General features: G+C 39.4%; 1 protein-coding gene across 2 annotated transcripts in view; it reads right to left on the reverse strand.

Moving 5' to 3' along the window:
- mdfi (MyoD family inhibitor) overlaps positions 1–12463 on the reverse strand; it is a 32202-nt gene extending 19739 nt beyond the window's left edge. The window contains exons 1-2 of one of the 2 annotated variants that reach the window (XM_080890538.1): positions 12003–12463; positions 10706–10895 (exon numbers count right to left, since the gene is read on the reverse strand). In XM_080890538.1, coding sequence (XP_080746664.1) covers positions 10706–10856 — 151 coding nt within the window. In that variant the 5' untranslated portion in view covers positions 10857–10895; positions 12003–12463. Of the gene's footprint in view, positions 1–10705; positions 10896–11330; positions 11426–12002 lie in introns of those variants that run through there. The other variant, XM_080890539.1, reaches the window with a different exon arrangement.
- Between the last annotated feature and the right edge of the window lie 3484 nt (positions 12464–15947).

Genomic DNA, 15947 nt, shown 5'->3' on the forward strand with positions numbered 1-15947 from the left:
GATACGACTATGTGTTTACACTTGTGGGTATTTGTTTGTCAAAGCTTGACTATATACCTGTGTATATTTCTGTATTTGCAAGTTCATGTGGGTTTGTAGTTTGGTATATGTACACGTGTCGGTGGCCCTGAAGGGGCGATTCAGAGCAATTTTAGTCTCCTTGTAAACAAACAGTTAACCATTAAACCAAAAACATATGGATCCCATAGGGTAATGATTAGCATAAACACAACACACACAGACACTATTTACATGAACGTGAAAATGATGTGACATATCCTGAATTACCTGAAGGGAAGCATTTCCTGCTGTTCCTCCTGGGGATGGAGTGTGTTGGTTTATAGAGAACAGAGGGCTGAGCTGAGTTTACCTGCTTCCTTTCAAACTATCTCTACACTGTTTCTACAGCTCCACTATGACATCTTTAAAAATGCAAATGTCTAATGTGTATGCAAAAGGAGGTCTCTTAGGCCCTGTGGCAAAGACAGTGTGCCTGGAATGTTTTCAGACACTTTAAAGGTTTCCATGTTATGCTATATTCCAGACGCCTTTTTAAAATGGATTACATTCATTTATTCATCCATGTAAACCCACAAAGACAAAACAAGAACAAATTTGAAATGTTTTGTTAATTCATTTTCAGCAAAAGACCAAAATCGTTGATAAACACCTGGTGTATCCTACCATAATCAATTGTCTTTGAGATGCTTCTACAACTTGACTTGAATCCAGTGCTTAATTAAAATAATCTACACACACACACAGCTATGGGTATTAGGGCTCACTGTTGATGGTGTGTCAGAGTGAAAACCAACCCATGAGGTTAAAAAATGAGAACCACCAACAGGATGAGTTTAACAGTCTTCTATAATCTGACCAAAGTGAGTTACTGGGGATGGGCAGCCTTGGTCAGGCAGGCTCAAACAAACACTGTGGTCTTTTTCTGGAGTTGGCAGAACCTTAGAGAAGAACACGGCGCAGTACTCCAACAGCAAAGGCCTGACAGAAGCGGTTACTCACTAGCAGGCACATGACAGCATGCTGGGAGTTTGACATTTTAACCACATTTAGACCAAGAACTCTGGTCTGATGAGACATAAATTAAACCATGCCACAAAACAGATACTTGGCATCACTTCATTAATACCATCTGCACAGTAAAATGTGGTGATTGCAGTATCAGGAACTGGGAGGTTAATATAGATAGAGAAAAAATCCTGAGTTGAAAACCTTTTCGAGTGTGGTCATGACTCCAGGATTGGAGCTATTTCTCTAGCAGCTCCATTCCCACAGGGGCAGATACAGGAAATCTTTCATACCTTATGTAACAACTCTCTACAATGCAACGAAGGTTATCTTATTTTGTATCAGACTGAGGCAAAAGCTACGTTTCAACAAGACAAAGACCTGAGGCATGCTACTACAAAACATATGAGTGATTCTGCAAAAGGCCTAGAGTGTCCTAACCTGGCCACAGTGGAGTATCTAAGAAGAGACCTAAAAAAGGGTGTGGGCAAGCTTTCCCTATCTAAACATTAAGGAGCCTTGAAAAGAAAGAAGTAGCAGCAAGCTTAAAGGATAATGCCAAAGAAGACTCAAGGCTGTAATAGCTACCAAAGGTGCAATAAGTATAGGTCAAGGGTCTTAAAATTGTGTGAATGGTATAAGTTAGTCTCTTAGTTTTAGTACATGAATTAAATATTCAAAATGTTTTGTCATAGTAAAGTACTGTGAGTGCAACTCAGAAAATAAATAAAAAGAGTCAAGTTTAGGATGAGTGTGCAGCATGAAATATTGAAGTGTTAAATAGATGCAAAAACTTTCTGTGAAAGCTTTATTTAAACTTTTGTACATTTACTGACAGAAAGAAAGAAACAAACGTGTGCTGAAATAAAGCAAAACCTTCACTGTGTGATGACAGCTAAAACTCTAAAAACTAAAGCTGTTTAATAAAGTCAAAATATCCCCACCATGTGACTTTTTTCACTATTTTTTGCACTAATTTTCCTTCTTTTATAGAAATATTATTTGGATGTTTTGAAATATTTGAATTTGTGTTCATAAAACAAAAAAATACATTTGTAAACGACTTCCTTCTTAATATTTTGTGACAATATTGACACAAATAAATGTTGCAGTTGTGTTCCTGTGTTCATACAGCATTTTAAAACACTTCATTCAGGCCCACTAGCAGAGAAACTAGCATAGAAGAAGACATGCCGAAGAGCAGCCGAGCAGTTATCTGAGCAGCAGTAATGATTCGAACTGATTGAAAACACACACACTATCAGTGGGGTGCTGACCAAGATGGAGTAAAATATAAAGACAAGAACACAGATCTACGGTATAGGTGAATTGTTGTAGCCTTAATCACTCTCCCTCAGTAAATGCACACACACACACACACACACACACACACACACACACACACACACACACACACACACACACACACACACACACACACACAAATTAAAAGGGAAGAAGAAGCAATGTTTAAACTGCAATTCTAGCCAATTGGAAAATCCCACACCAAGAAACTGACACTGACATAAGCATACACTCACAGAATAAGTCGAAAATCAGAGATTATGCTTGCTGTGAGAGAATGGAGCAGTGTAAGCTCATTAAAGACAAAAAATGTCTGCTGCTGAACAGGCTTAAGGAGAATTTAATTGTGCCACTCTGTCTGTGGGATTCTTCTGGTTCGTGGGAAAATACTGGCTCTTTGCTAACAGATGCTACACGGCTGTGTCTGTTAGCAAAGCAGCTAACAGAACTCTATTTGTATTAGAATGTAAACACACCTGATGTAAAACAAGGACACTGTGCTTCAGTCTTAGTATCATGAACAGAGTAATGTATCCAAAATTCACTAAGATTTGACATTAGAAAAACATTGTTTAAAACGGTTTTTATTTCGATTTTTTTTTTTAGTTTTTAGGTCTTTATAATAGTGTACAGTAACACTTTCCTCTTATTGCTTTCATGTATTTACTGTAACTGTATTTATTACAGAGGTACTGATTGATCAGCCAGATATCGAAACTGGACGATTTTGAGCGTTATGAGCCTTGAATGGTGACCACCCTGTCAGCTTCACATCAGATTATGAGTAGGTTACCGGTCAAGTCAGATGCGGCAGCATGAGCCAACAGTCGCACAGACACTCACAGGCATACGCTAACATGTTGTTAGCGTGGAAACTCTTTGCTGTAAGTGAAGACGAAAATGTTGGGGACTGTTGGGGGACCATCGTGGAAATGTTTGAAACAAAAATCTTAATCAGACATTGACCAAACTTATGAACACACTGGAAAATGATGGGAGTAACTGAGATTTGTTTTGTTAAATAAATCAGGTAAAGATTGGTGTACAGCAGCTAATTTTCAGTTAATTATTTCTACTTCAGCAGTTCCAAGTGAGACTTACTGCAGCTGTAACTTACCACAATTTGGGGAAAATTGCAAACTTTGATCATTTCTTTTTTTATTATGAAAAAAATATTTTGCATTGACGAAAATTCTATTTTTGTTTGTATGTGTTGACATGTAAAAGTTCGTAGGAAAAAATTTGAATTGGCAAAAATTTGTATCATCTTAGTAGAGATCCAAGTGGAAGGGGAGGGGGAGAAACACGAGGAGAGGGGAGTTGAGACAACAGGCATTTTATAAAATCCAACAAAATCCCTGCTTTGGAGCTGTCATTTCAAAGTGATGTCATTAAATATGACGTCTGGCACAGCTGCATTAGAAATTGCTTTGTTACAGCCCAACTACTTCGACATTTTATGATCCCAGATGCCATATAAGCATAACAGTCTTCATGAGAACTTTTAAAATTCAAGCCTACTTTTAGTTCACACCACTGTGCAATGTGACAGCTTACTACAATACGATTTGATTTTTTTTTTAAACTAACACACAAACAAACAGAGAAAGTAAGAAAGTTACAAAGCCAATTGCCTTAAATAAAGATAGAAAGAACATTTCTGTAGATCTTTTTTTTGTCACATGTAAGCAGTAGGGGTGCAACGATATTCGTATCGATATTGAACCGTTCGATACAGTGATTTCGGTTCGGTACGCATATGTATCGAACAATACAAAATTTGTAATTTATTTTATCAACTTTCCTTCTGACGATGCTGTCTGTGTTGAGCGCTCAGTGAATCTGCGTTCGACTACTCCGCCTAGGGTCGACAGTGCAGCCTAGGCGGAGTAGTCGAACGCAGATTCACTGAGCGCTCAACACAGACAGCATCGTCAGAAGGAAGAGCGCAGGGCAAGCTAGTGAGACAGAAGTTGAGCTCTCCTTACAACATGGACCTCCCCCACCCTCATTCAGATCTGGCGTTTGGAATTATTTTGGTTTTCATGTGACGTATGACCCTGAAGGTAAGCGAGTCATGGACTAAAGTAAAACAGTATGTTGGATGTGCCATGCAATGCTCAATTACATGGGTGGGAACTAGTGTGTTAGCGCAGTTAGCTCGTTAACGTGTTGGCCGTCCAGCCCCATGCACAGGGCGATCGGCGGTAGCTCGTTAACGGAGATTTGCCGTATAGTGGCGTTAAGGTCATTTCAACGAGATTAACCTGAAAGCACTAGTGGGAACACAACGAATATGACTGCACATTTACGCCGACATCATCCTAGTGCAAAGACAAGTGGAAGCAGAAAAAAAACAAGCAAGCATGCTACTAACTTTAGCCGAGTCATTTAGACAGCTGTTAGCACATGATTCTCCTTATATGTTTAATATGCTGCTGAGAATATAGCCCAGAAGAAGCGGATAGTATAGCTTTTATTTTGGAAAGAGACATTTCTCTGTAATAAACTCTCTTTTCCAAAGATGAGTGATTCCTCAATCAGATACAGGGCTCGCAATATCGCTAGCCCAACGTCCTGGAGCTAGCGATTTTTTTCAGTCGGGCTACCAAAATCTATCTCTTCCCTGCCCGTCGGGCTATTGTAGGAAGGAAAAATATATGTCAATGCTTTTGCATTCTTTCGGAAATGTAGCTGGGTAATTATGTCATTGGCATCGGTGAGCCACTGTCAATATGTGACATATTGAAGTCGCGTTTGAATTTGCTCTTGTTTTTTTGCTTTCACTTTGCAATCGCGCGAACTGTGTATAGAGAGCGACAGCACTGATCTGTGAGTGATGATAATTTGTGCACCAATTCCTCTGACATCGTCTTATTAATTGTTAGCTTACTATGCAAACATGACAAGTGAAATCTCCCGCAGCTTAAACATGTGAGAGGTTGATCGCGCAGAGAATCGCTGAGCTTATGTGAGTGCGTGTGTAAAAGCAGCAGGATATATATTTTAGTTCTGCTGAGCCAAATAAGACAGGTCAGGGTGAAGAAGTGACAGCCAAAGAAAAGCTTACCACAAAACGGAGAAGTTATGACAAATCAGACTATAAGGCAAAAAGAAAGTGCAGCTTTATGGTTTCATGGACAAAAGAATTTCTGTGGCTGCGATATGATGAGCTAAATAACCAGGGCTGCACATAAGTGGTCCGCAGGTGCGCATTCGCTGTCAAAATAAAAAACACGCACAAGGGTTAGGGTTAAATTTAAAAACTGTACTTTTGAGTTAAAATATATATTTATAATTTTAATAAATGACAAATTAAAAAGGCATGAACATTTTTTTTGTATCGAAAAAATATTGAACCGTGACACCAAAGTATCGAACCGAACCGAACCGTGAATTTTGTGTATCGTTGCACCCCTAGTAAGCAGGGGTCATGTGTTTTTACCCATGACTGTTTCTTGGAAAATGGGTAATAACGCACAAAGAATATACCTGTGTTCCCTTGATTATCAGTCGTCTGACAACTCATCTCTCCTCCAGATGCATTTTAACAAGTGAGTCGTCCTTCAGCACAGAGTTCATGATGGAGGCAAATAGAGAAATGTGAAAAAACCTGAGAGAGGAATAATGATAACTGAGGACACTGTATGCTCATTGTGTGGTAGTGACCTGACTTCAAGCATAAACTGCTTTAATATCTATTTAACTATAAATAATACCATTACTTACAAAACAAGCATCATAACACACACACACACACACACACACACACACACACACATATATATATATATATATATATATATATATATATATATATATACATGGATGATCTGATATCGTCGTGTTGTTGGTGTTGTTCCCACATCATCATGAAAATGTTGTTCCAGGTTCAACATTGCAACTGACCAATCACATTCTTGTGACATTATTCTTTTGCGCGCCAAGCCATTCGTGCATTTATGAAATTCCAATGTTGCAAGGACAATATCAATTCTGCTTACCATTTATTAAAGGGTTAGGGTCAGGGTCCGTTGATCGGCGGACAGAGACTGTTTCTCGCAGCTTAAGTACAGTTTTTTGTTTTACGGCGGTTTTTCCCGAAGTCGCAAAAGTATGACGTCACAACATTCTGATTGGTCACTTGCAATGTTGATCCTGGAACAACATTTAGTATGATGATCTGGGAACAACACCAACACGACAATATCAGATCGTGCTACATACATACATACATATATACATACATATACATATATATATACACATACACATACACAATAAAAAGCCCCTTGTTCAAATTTGTAATTTGTGATCTCATACCACGATGACATTATCTGTACAACAGGATTGATTACGATTTAAAGAAAGTGCTATAGTAAATCATTAGTGTGAGAAACAGAAAGAGCGCAGGCCACCAGAGCAGCAGCAATGAGCCATTCTCAAATGTTTGTGAGGTAGTAAAGTAAAATAAAGCACGCTCATTTTCGTTGGTCAAAAACGCCATAAAAATGCCTCAAACTGCTCTGAGTTTATTTCAATCTCTGTGAGAAACCAAATTAGACACAAGCCTCAACAAACCTCAAGGACTAAAAAAGGACAAGCAGGAAAATAGCATCTACACACGCGGGCAAAGAGAATGAGTTAGTGTATGAGACAGAGAGATGAAATAATAGGTAGAAACAGGTTAGACTGTGACACAGAAGGTGCATTTTACAGAAGAGAGCACCAGGCTGATCACAAAGGCTGAAGAGGCATAGGATGAAGAAGGTGGTCACTTGCTTGCTTTCATCAAGCTTTTTTGATGTGCAGATGTTGACAAAAATTGTATCTGCAAGCACCCCACCCCCCAAGAAATAAATTAATAAATGAAGCAGTTGCTTGTTATTACGTGTAGCAACAGTCAACAACAGGCACGATTTAATACTTCAGTCTTCAGTTCATTTGCAAATTGCTGGGACTGCACGTTTGTCATGTCTGGACAGAGTCAGGCAAGCTGTTACACTCTTGTTCCTATCTTTATGCAAAGGTAGCCACTTGCTGGATGTTGATCCATAGTAAACATTCAGTTAAATTAGAATTTTATCAATCATGTTAACTAAAAAAATAAAATACAGAAAAAGAAAGAGTAAATCATTTTAGTAAAAATCTAATCTGTTTGCGGTAATATAGCCTCACGTGGCTTTTTTAAAGGTATTCAAATTTATTGTTGCATTGGACTAAGCACTGTAGTTCTATACCCAGATGATGACAGCAAACTCTATGACAACTCACAGGCTGACACAAGAAGTACCTCACACTTTGAAAGCCTGAAGGTCATAATTCAAAGCAACTGCCAGAGTAGAATAAGGTTAGAACTATGATATTCTGCTGTTTATATGCGAATGACACAATAACACTGGTGTTTTCTTATTTTGCTTTTCAACATAAAAAAAACCACACAAGTTGTTTTTCTCTTATACCCATTCACCAATCTTGAGTGAGCTTAAACTCTGTCCCACAGAGATCAATGCAGTCAAATAAATGCCAAGATTTTCATTTTGCTTGGTCATAACGTCAAACATTAACTAACTACAGCTGATTGAAATTGCTTTCCATTGTTTCCATCAATGCTGGAAAAACAATGGAAGTCATCTTAAACTGTAAATTCCAGCATCTTAAGACGCTGATAGCTATTTGAAATCTCAAATAACATTTGTTAAAATTGTAATTTCACTATAAAAAAGGCTGCAGTTCATCCTTCATGCAGGCAGGGAACAAAGAGAAAGAACCAAGAAAACAATGGCAGAGAATCGGGTAAAGATTACAGAAGAAAGGAAGAAAAAATAGAGTGCAAGAACTCCTAGTGGTTAGAAAGCCTCAGATGTGGTAAGAAAAGGCTCCTTCACTGCATCTTCATGCCTGAGAGAGAGCCTTACTCACAACAACAAGAAGAACATGTATTTTAACACGCACATAACGCAAGTTTATGGACAAGTGATGACTGAGAGAGCTTCATTCACCTTCAGATAATCAGACTGTTTTAATATTGGAAGACAGGAGTGCTAAATATTGTGGCAAAGCATCAATTGTTCTCAATTTAATTATTGCTTTTTTTTTAACTGTGAAGGGTCTTATCTGCATAACTTGGTAAAAGTGTTCAGAAATGAATGCAGCGCAGCACCTTTGAATCAATGCTAATCGGTGCTCAGAAGACAACAATGAGAATGGGGATGCCATCTCTCAAAGCTAGCTTCCTACCTAGCTAAAGCAGCAAAAAACACATCTGATACTGACGCATCTGTGAAAAATATGCAAAGCAGTCAATTCAATACAATTTTTAGGCTAGTAAGGAGCAGGTAAAGAGACAAAGATACCATTGGGTATCTTTGTTGGCCTTCAGACAACAATTCTGACGCTAAAGAACCAAACGGGACAGGCAAAAAAAAAAGAAAAAAGGTAAAGAGACTAAAACTCACATCATCAGTTATGCTGGTTAAGTACCTCTCACAGGAACAGAGGATGCCATCCTAGAAGCTGTTACCCCCATTCTAATTATGGACCAGTGGTCAAATCTTTCTTTGAAGCCTAAATTAAAAATATACATGGCTGATTTTGCACACGATCTCTGGAAAACTGACTACTCCTGCATGTAACATACAATAGAAGATTGACTGCATGAGACAGTCTTACTTCTGGAAATTCTCTGTTTTGTTTAGTCAAGGGAGCTTTCTTAAAAGAGCATCCAGCGGACAGGTCACAGGACATCTACTCGCTCACTGTAAATTCCCACGGTCTTTGAAATGGAATGCTGGAAGGTTAAAAACGGTTTGATGTCCAATCATCCGCTTCAGACATTTACTTTCTCGCATGCAACTCTGTTGAGTAATGTCTAGAAAGGCTCAAGGATACAGCGCATGTGTGCAACCGCCCCATGTTTCTGTTGTGGTGTTGCAAAGCAGCCCACTCTTGATGCAAAGGGATAGGTAAAGGTCCAACAGAGCTAAAAGGATGACCTTGTTGCTCTCAGCAGTAGCCTGAACCTATATAACTTAAACCTGCTCAAACACACAGACCAGACGGCCAAAAGAAGCTTATCTTTAGCAGAAGAAGGATCATTTACACTTTGTGCTGGCTTCCTGATGAGCAAACAGAGGTAAAGTCAGCACAGCCGGGAGAACATGTTTGGGCACAAACCTTCAATTTAATAACTCTCAAACTCTCCAAGAGTTATCATTAAAAATGATGCTGTACTTATAGTCATGGTTAACCACAATGTAGCATTGAACGGAGATGTGTGTGTTGATGTTAAACACAGTAATGATAAGAGTTGTGTCTGGACTTGAATTTCAAAAAATAGACAGAAAAAATAAAAGGAAATAAAACATTTTCATCAACTATTAAGCAATTTTGTGGCTGGTTCCCATGGCCACAAGGCACTTAAATCTCTGCACACTACCCTAACTGTTAACCACACCTACCCTAATTACCCCATAGAACCTGCGCTCTGATCTACGTACACTCAGTGCTGTTGTTTTCCCATTGAAGCTTGAGGAGACTGAAGTAATTTTGGCTCATTCTGCATGAGTCATTCACATGAAAACAGCCCGAAGCTGAGTCCACATCTTCCTCTCCCCGCCTCTGTGTCAGTTACCTCTGAGCATGACCGATCTCTCAAAGCCAAAGGGTCACAGGTTCATTCCCAAATTCCCAGGAGCCTAATTGTGCCATTTAAGTGTTCCATAGCGCTGAATCAGTCCTGACCACTCAGATCACCCAAGAGCACGGCCCCTCCTCGGACCAGTCTCAGCAATTACCTGACTACACAACAGTTGTGTCATTAAGAAGGCTTTTGACCTTATAAATCTCAGTAACATCCAGCAAAAACACACAGTGGTTTTCCCAGGATAAAGTGTGAGTTCCTACAGTGTAGCCCCCTCCTGAGTCTACCATTAGAGATTATTAATTACTCAGTCTCAAACTTTTAAACACCACAGTGACTCAAGACTTTTCCACTTTAGAGAACTCACATCAACCTATATTACACTTTCGCTGGGGTGAATAAATCCATTCCAATGTTGTTTTCAGAAAACTGTATTACAATAGTTCTACTGTACAGTCAAACACACTCTGGATGACCTACTAACATAACAAGCTTCACATGCATGAAAGTAAATGGTGAAGCTTCACTCTCAAATAATCGTGCTCCATTGTTTTCATACCAAATGGCTAATCTCTTTAATAACTAACTCACTTTTTCACTACTTTCAAACTCCGCCTCCACAAAGATGACAACATTGGTTATTGTAAACACTGGGCCTTCGTGGCACGCATGGAGTATGTTTATGTTTCTTTTTTTCTCTTTTGTTTTTTCCCCCAACAACCTCTTTCTTACCATCACCAGGGCAGGGCTGTGGGCTCGGACAGCTGTTTTCTCTCTCTGCGTTTGAGCTTGTTTGCAAACTTGGTTGTGGAGCTGGCAAACCGGGGTCTCCATCGTTAGGTGGCTCTCGCGAAATGGCAGCGGCACTCCTCTCCTCATCCATGGGCGTAGGCCTGGCTCTTTAGGGAGGAGGTGACTGAGCCTGAAGCAGGGAGACGAGATAGCCCAAAAAAGAATTTCATAGAGATGAGTCATGTGGAAGATTTCTCGTTTTCTTTTTGATATGAGCAAGAAGCTAACAGACTACAGGTACTGCTGAACCACCATCAGCGCCTTTTGGCAGGATCCTCACCACAGGAAGCAGTGCGTGTTTACAAAGGAAACGTCTAATAACAGCCTGCTTTAAATAACGTCTTCAAAGTATGCTTTGACAGTAACAAGTATTTATTTATATATAACACTGTAAGCCACTTCAACACTGCAACGTGAGGTAGAGAGACAGGAATAGGTCAAGAACAAAAAAAGTCGTATAAGTCAAATAACTTATTCATGAAAACAGACATAATTTCTATTTTACAAATACAAATTATCATACTACATGTATACAAATCTCGGAAACCAATAACACCGCACTTACTGCTTACACTTGCTCCTTGTTTAAAGTAAAAGACGCGTTTTTGAGAGCCCTCGACCATCGGAGCAAGTTTTGTAAATCATTATCGGGAAGTTCAGCGTATACCTCACGTGCCAGTTTGGGCACGCGCTTTTCCTGCCAAAGTAACTCAGCTGGGCAGCTGTTTGCGCGCTCCCGTAGCTCGCTCGCTCCGCACTCGCTGCCTCCCAAAAAGTTTTGACCACCTTTGCCAAGTTTTAGAGCGAAAAAAAAAGTTCGAAGAAGCAGAGTTTGGTAAGCTTCACCATCAACCACCCACCCCCACGGGTGAGTTTCTCAGTGTTTTAAACGGCATGGCCACAAAGTTTGAAGAAGTTTCGGGAAAAGAGAAAAGTCACTGCAGCGCACGCTCACCAAGAGCTAGCTGAAACATGTATACTTGTAGCGAGCTTTTTATAACAATAATAAAGTGTCATTTTCCATAATAAATTCAGACTGAAATATTGAACATGAACGCAAATATGAGTGATAGCTAATGACGGACGTGCTCTGGTTATCTTCGACACGAGTCTCTGCATGCTCAGAGCAAGCTCCGCTCCAGCGTGAGGATAATTTCTCTGCCTGAGTTAGTGCGGCTGAAAAATCTAAATGCAACTTACTTTGACAACAATAACACCGCAGGAAAAAACTTCTTACCTTCTTTCTGGCTGGAACTCTTTGCAACTGGGCCTTTGAACTAATTCATTTTCTGGTCGCTCCAGGTGGACTTCAAGCCCTCTTCCAATCCAATCTCCCCCCCCAAACTCTTGTCACTTCACACGAACACCAAGTCTGTCTATGGCTCATGCAGGTAAACTAAACTCCAAATTCAGAGCATTTTCGCCAGCGGAGATAATTCTCTCTCCGCCTCTAAACTTTCTCACTCCTGCTCGCCCCGTCCTCCAAACCAGATGTTGGGAGGTTTAACGCTGCAAGGCTGAAATCTCTTTGTCTGCGCTGCAGGTTTCCTCGCTTTCTACTGCGTTTCTGCACCACCTTACCAAACTTATTTACAATCTTAAATTGAGTACCCGCTTCGTGCAACCCGTTTCGCCTCCTGACTCCTTCTATAGCCTACTTGACTCAGACTTCTGCTCCTGCTGTTGGACAGGAAACTACAGTGAGCAGTGATTGTGCTTCCTCCAGGCTAGAAAGTAGTTGGGCTGAGCTGTACTGTCATATAATTACCCCCAAAACCCGAACCAGACGCAGGACTAACTAAGGCAAGCTTTCATCAGGAATTATGAGCCCAGAAATATGTTTTGGCACTAATAATAGTCTGTAAAGATAATCGTTTTTGCCAAATTGCAGCAATGCAGTTAACATTTATGCTCAAAAACACTTACACAATACAGTATGTTTACAGTTACTTTATTGTCTCTATAACATTTTAATGTATCAAACATAAAACAGGCCACTGTATGACATTCTCTAGTTTGCTGTGGAGTCTCTGTCGTTTTGTATTCTTAATGAAAGTCAATAAAAGTCCCGTATATGCAGGAAAATATTCATTAGCTGCTGTTTTAAAAACAAAAATATAATTTAGCAGTGATAGTAACTTATTGCGTTTTTTAATTACTAGTGTTTGGTAAGATGCCAAGTCCATGTATAGCGCTTTGACACAATCTGACTAAACCTTTGTTTTTCCTTGCAAGAAACAAACAATTTTTACAGTTTCTAGTTTATGTCCTGCTGCTAGTCACTTTGGGGATTTTCATCATTCATTCCGGCGCTCTCAGAGTCTTTTAAGGCCAAGTTAGACACTCAGTGATTCATGTTCACAGTGTGAAGTGTGGACTAAAGAGTTATAACAAGAGATCTTGCGGTGCACATTCCTGCCTTGTACTTACTGTACATACCACTGACATCAGCCACTTGTTTTTCAAATCTGCTACACTGATAACAAGTGCCATTATTAAAACTGGCTCTAAATACCGGCTCTTTTGAAAGTAGTTTATCATCATTAGTATTAAGTAGAAATAATGAATAAGAGAGACATTTTTTTATGAAACAAATGCATGTCAGCATGAATCAACATATCAAAATGTTACACTTCATAGTCATATAAACACACTCAGATGACTTCAGTGATGGTGATGCTGAAACAGTTTGAGATTAAACCATAAATGTATGATACATCTGTTATATTTATTGTTCTTAGTGTAAGCGACGCCTAATTTGTAGAGATAATGAAGATTTATAGTGCTAACTAACCAATGTGGTGACTGGGTTTGATAGCTTTTAAAAATCCCATTTTCAGTTTTGAAATGAAGGTTGGTAAACAGTTACTAAGTACGTTTTGGCATCAAAAGAACCGGGGGAAAAAATTACAATACTCTAACAAGAAACGAGTCTTGTTGAATTAACATTAGGATGACCAGATGTCACTCTGTAAGTGGGACTGCACGTGCTTTTTATTCTTAGGTTGATTTTCCTTTATTGTACCTTATGCTACATAAATCCTCCACCCCTGTTGTAATTTAAGTTCAGACCAGCTAATAGTCAAAATACTTTTTACACATAATTGAAAAATAAAATATTAGAGAGGCTGTTCATTTATAAATGTTGCTAATGGATGACTTTTTAAAAAGTACTGATATCAGCATTTCAAAGTCTCTGTGAGATAATTCCTATCAACACATTTTGAGTGGTTGCCCTCCCTGTAGCTTTACATGCATAACTTCGTCATCTACTGCAGGCCAGTTTTTAACAGAGTGGGATAAGTGCTCTCCCAAATTTTATCATATTAAAATTCAGAGTTCATCTTAGGTAATTTGCAGCATCACAATGTGCTAATGAGGAGATTCTTGCGTTTTTATGTGATATCAAACTTTCAGCTAAAAATCATACAGTACAATTAGAGTTAGGTTAACACACACACACACACACACACACACACACACACACACACACACACACACACACACACACACACACACACACACACACACACACACGTGCCAGATAAATTAACCACATACAAAAAAAACCCTGGAAAGTGGTTGACACCTGGGTTAGGCTCCCGCCCACCCTGTGACCCTGAAATGGATAAGCAGTTAAGAAATGGATGCGTGGATGAATGGTGGCCATTAGCCCACGGATCCATTAATGTCTTGTGTGTTTTTAAAAGATCCAGTTTCCCCTTCTGCTCTAATTCCTGCACTGAACAATGGCACCGGGGACATTTTTGTCATCAGCCACAGAAGTTATTCTCTCAATCATCTTGCTTCTGTTTTTATTCACAGTACAGCCTAACTGCTTTAATATCCGTTGCTTCCTTTTTTATTTAGACAATTATTTATATGCTGCTTCACAGGTGTTGAGTGTTAATTTAATTAGCCTTATTTAACAGGTTTTTCTTCATTATTTAAACATATTTGTCACAGAGTGTGTGGTAGGCGCCGCACACCTTGTCAGTCTTCTGATTGCTTTTGTTCTGGTTCTAATGACAGCATTGTGTAGAGGTGAACAGGTACACTGGATTGTTCAGGCTCTAATGGACCAGCCAAATGAATTTCCCACTGCCCTTCCATATTCCACACCTCCAGCAGTGCCATCAAGTCAGCATACAATAATGGGAGAGAGGTTTTTTTTGTTGATGCACATGCAGACACTTTCTCCTAAACCATTTATTCTGTGCAGAGGAATAGCAAAAGGGTAACAGCTTTATAATTTATGTCAAATGAATAGTTTGACATTCTGGGAAATACAGAAAATCAAGCCAATTCAATGGACAAGGCACTCAAAGCATTAAGTAGAAATTTAAATGTGTGAGAATTTTGCAATAGCATATATTAGGGCTGAACGATATATCGCATTTGCGATAATATCACGACATGATCAAGTGCAATTTTCTAACCGCAAAGGCTGCGATTATACTGCGATTATATTATACAATTCATGGGCTGCATCCTCCTGAGGCCGCATTTGTAGACCGATTACGTCACAGCGACGCGCCGAAGGCTGTCCAAATTACTACCATATCCCAGAATTCATAGCGCGGCCCAGCCAAACTCCAGTTTCCAGCAATGGCGGCCGCTACTAAGTTTTAAAATTACTCATACTAATCTTTCTGGGTCACAAAATAAACTTTTAACATATTTTCAGGCGAGAAAGTAGTTGTGTAAACATCAAATATCTGCTCGGTTTATCAAGATATCCCATATTTGCAAAAGTGCTTCGACGTTTTCAGAGGCGTCTGCTACCCACCAGCTCGACAGCTAGCCGGGAGCTCGAGGGTTACTGATGCGGCCGAGAACGGCACAACTCCCGGCACATCATTTTCAGATCACCGCGGAGTTTCGCTGCTCGGGTTAAACGTAATATATAAGTCACTTAGACAACCTAAAAATGTTATTGTTGGGCTTTTTTCAGTGTTTTGTTTGTTCGTGAGTAAATCGGTTTGGCTGAGATTAAAGTTATTAGATTAGATAAAATAAAACTTTATTAATCCCCCGGGTGGGTTCCTCCTTGGTTTTCACACAGCTGACTAAACGTCAAACAGAAAACTTATTAAACAGAAGTATGAGACAGTCGAGAATTTACACCAGTGTCTGGTTATATTTTAGATAGCAAGAAGCAGACGGCCGAGTTTATTAAACT

Source organism: Rhamphochromis sp. 'chilingali', assembly GCF_963969265.1.
Source record: "Rhamphochromis sp. 'chilingali' genome assembly, chromosome: 9".
Classification (NCBI taxonomy): domain Eukaryota; kingdom Metazoa; phylum Chordata; class Actinopteri; order Cichliformes; family Cichlidae; genus Rhamphochromis; species Rhamphochromis sp. 'chilingali'.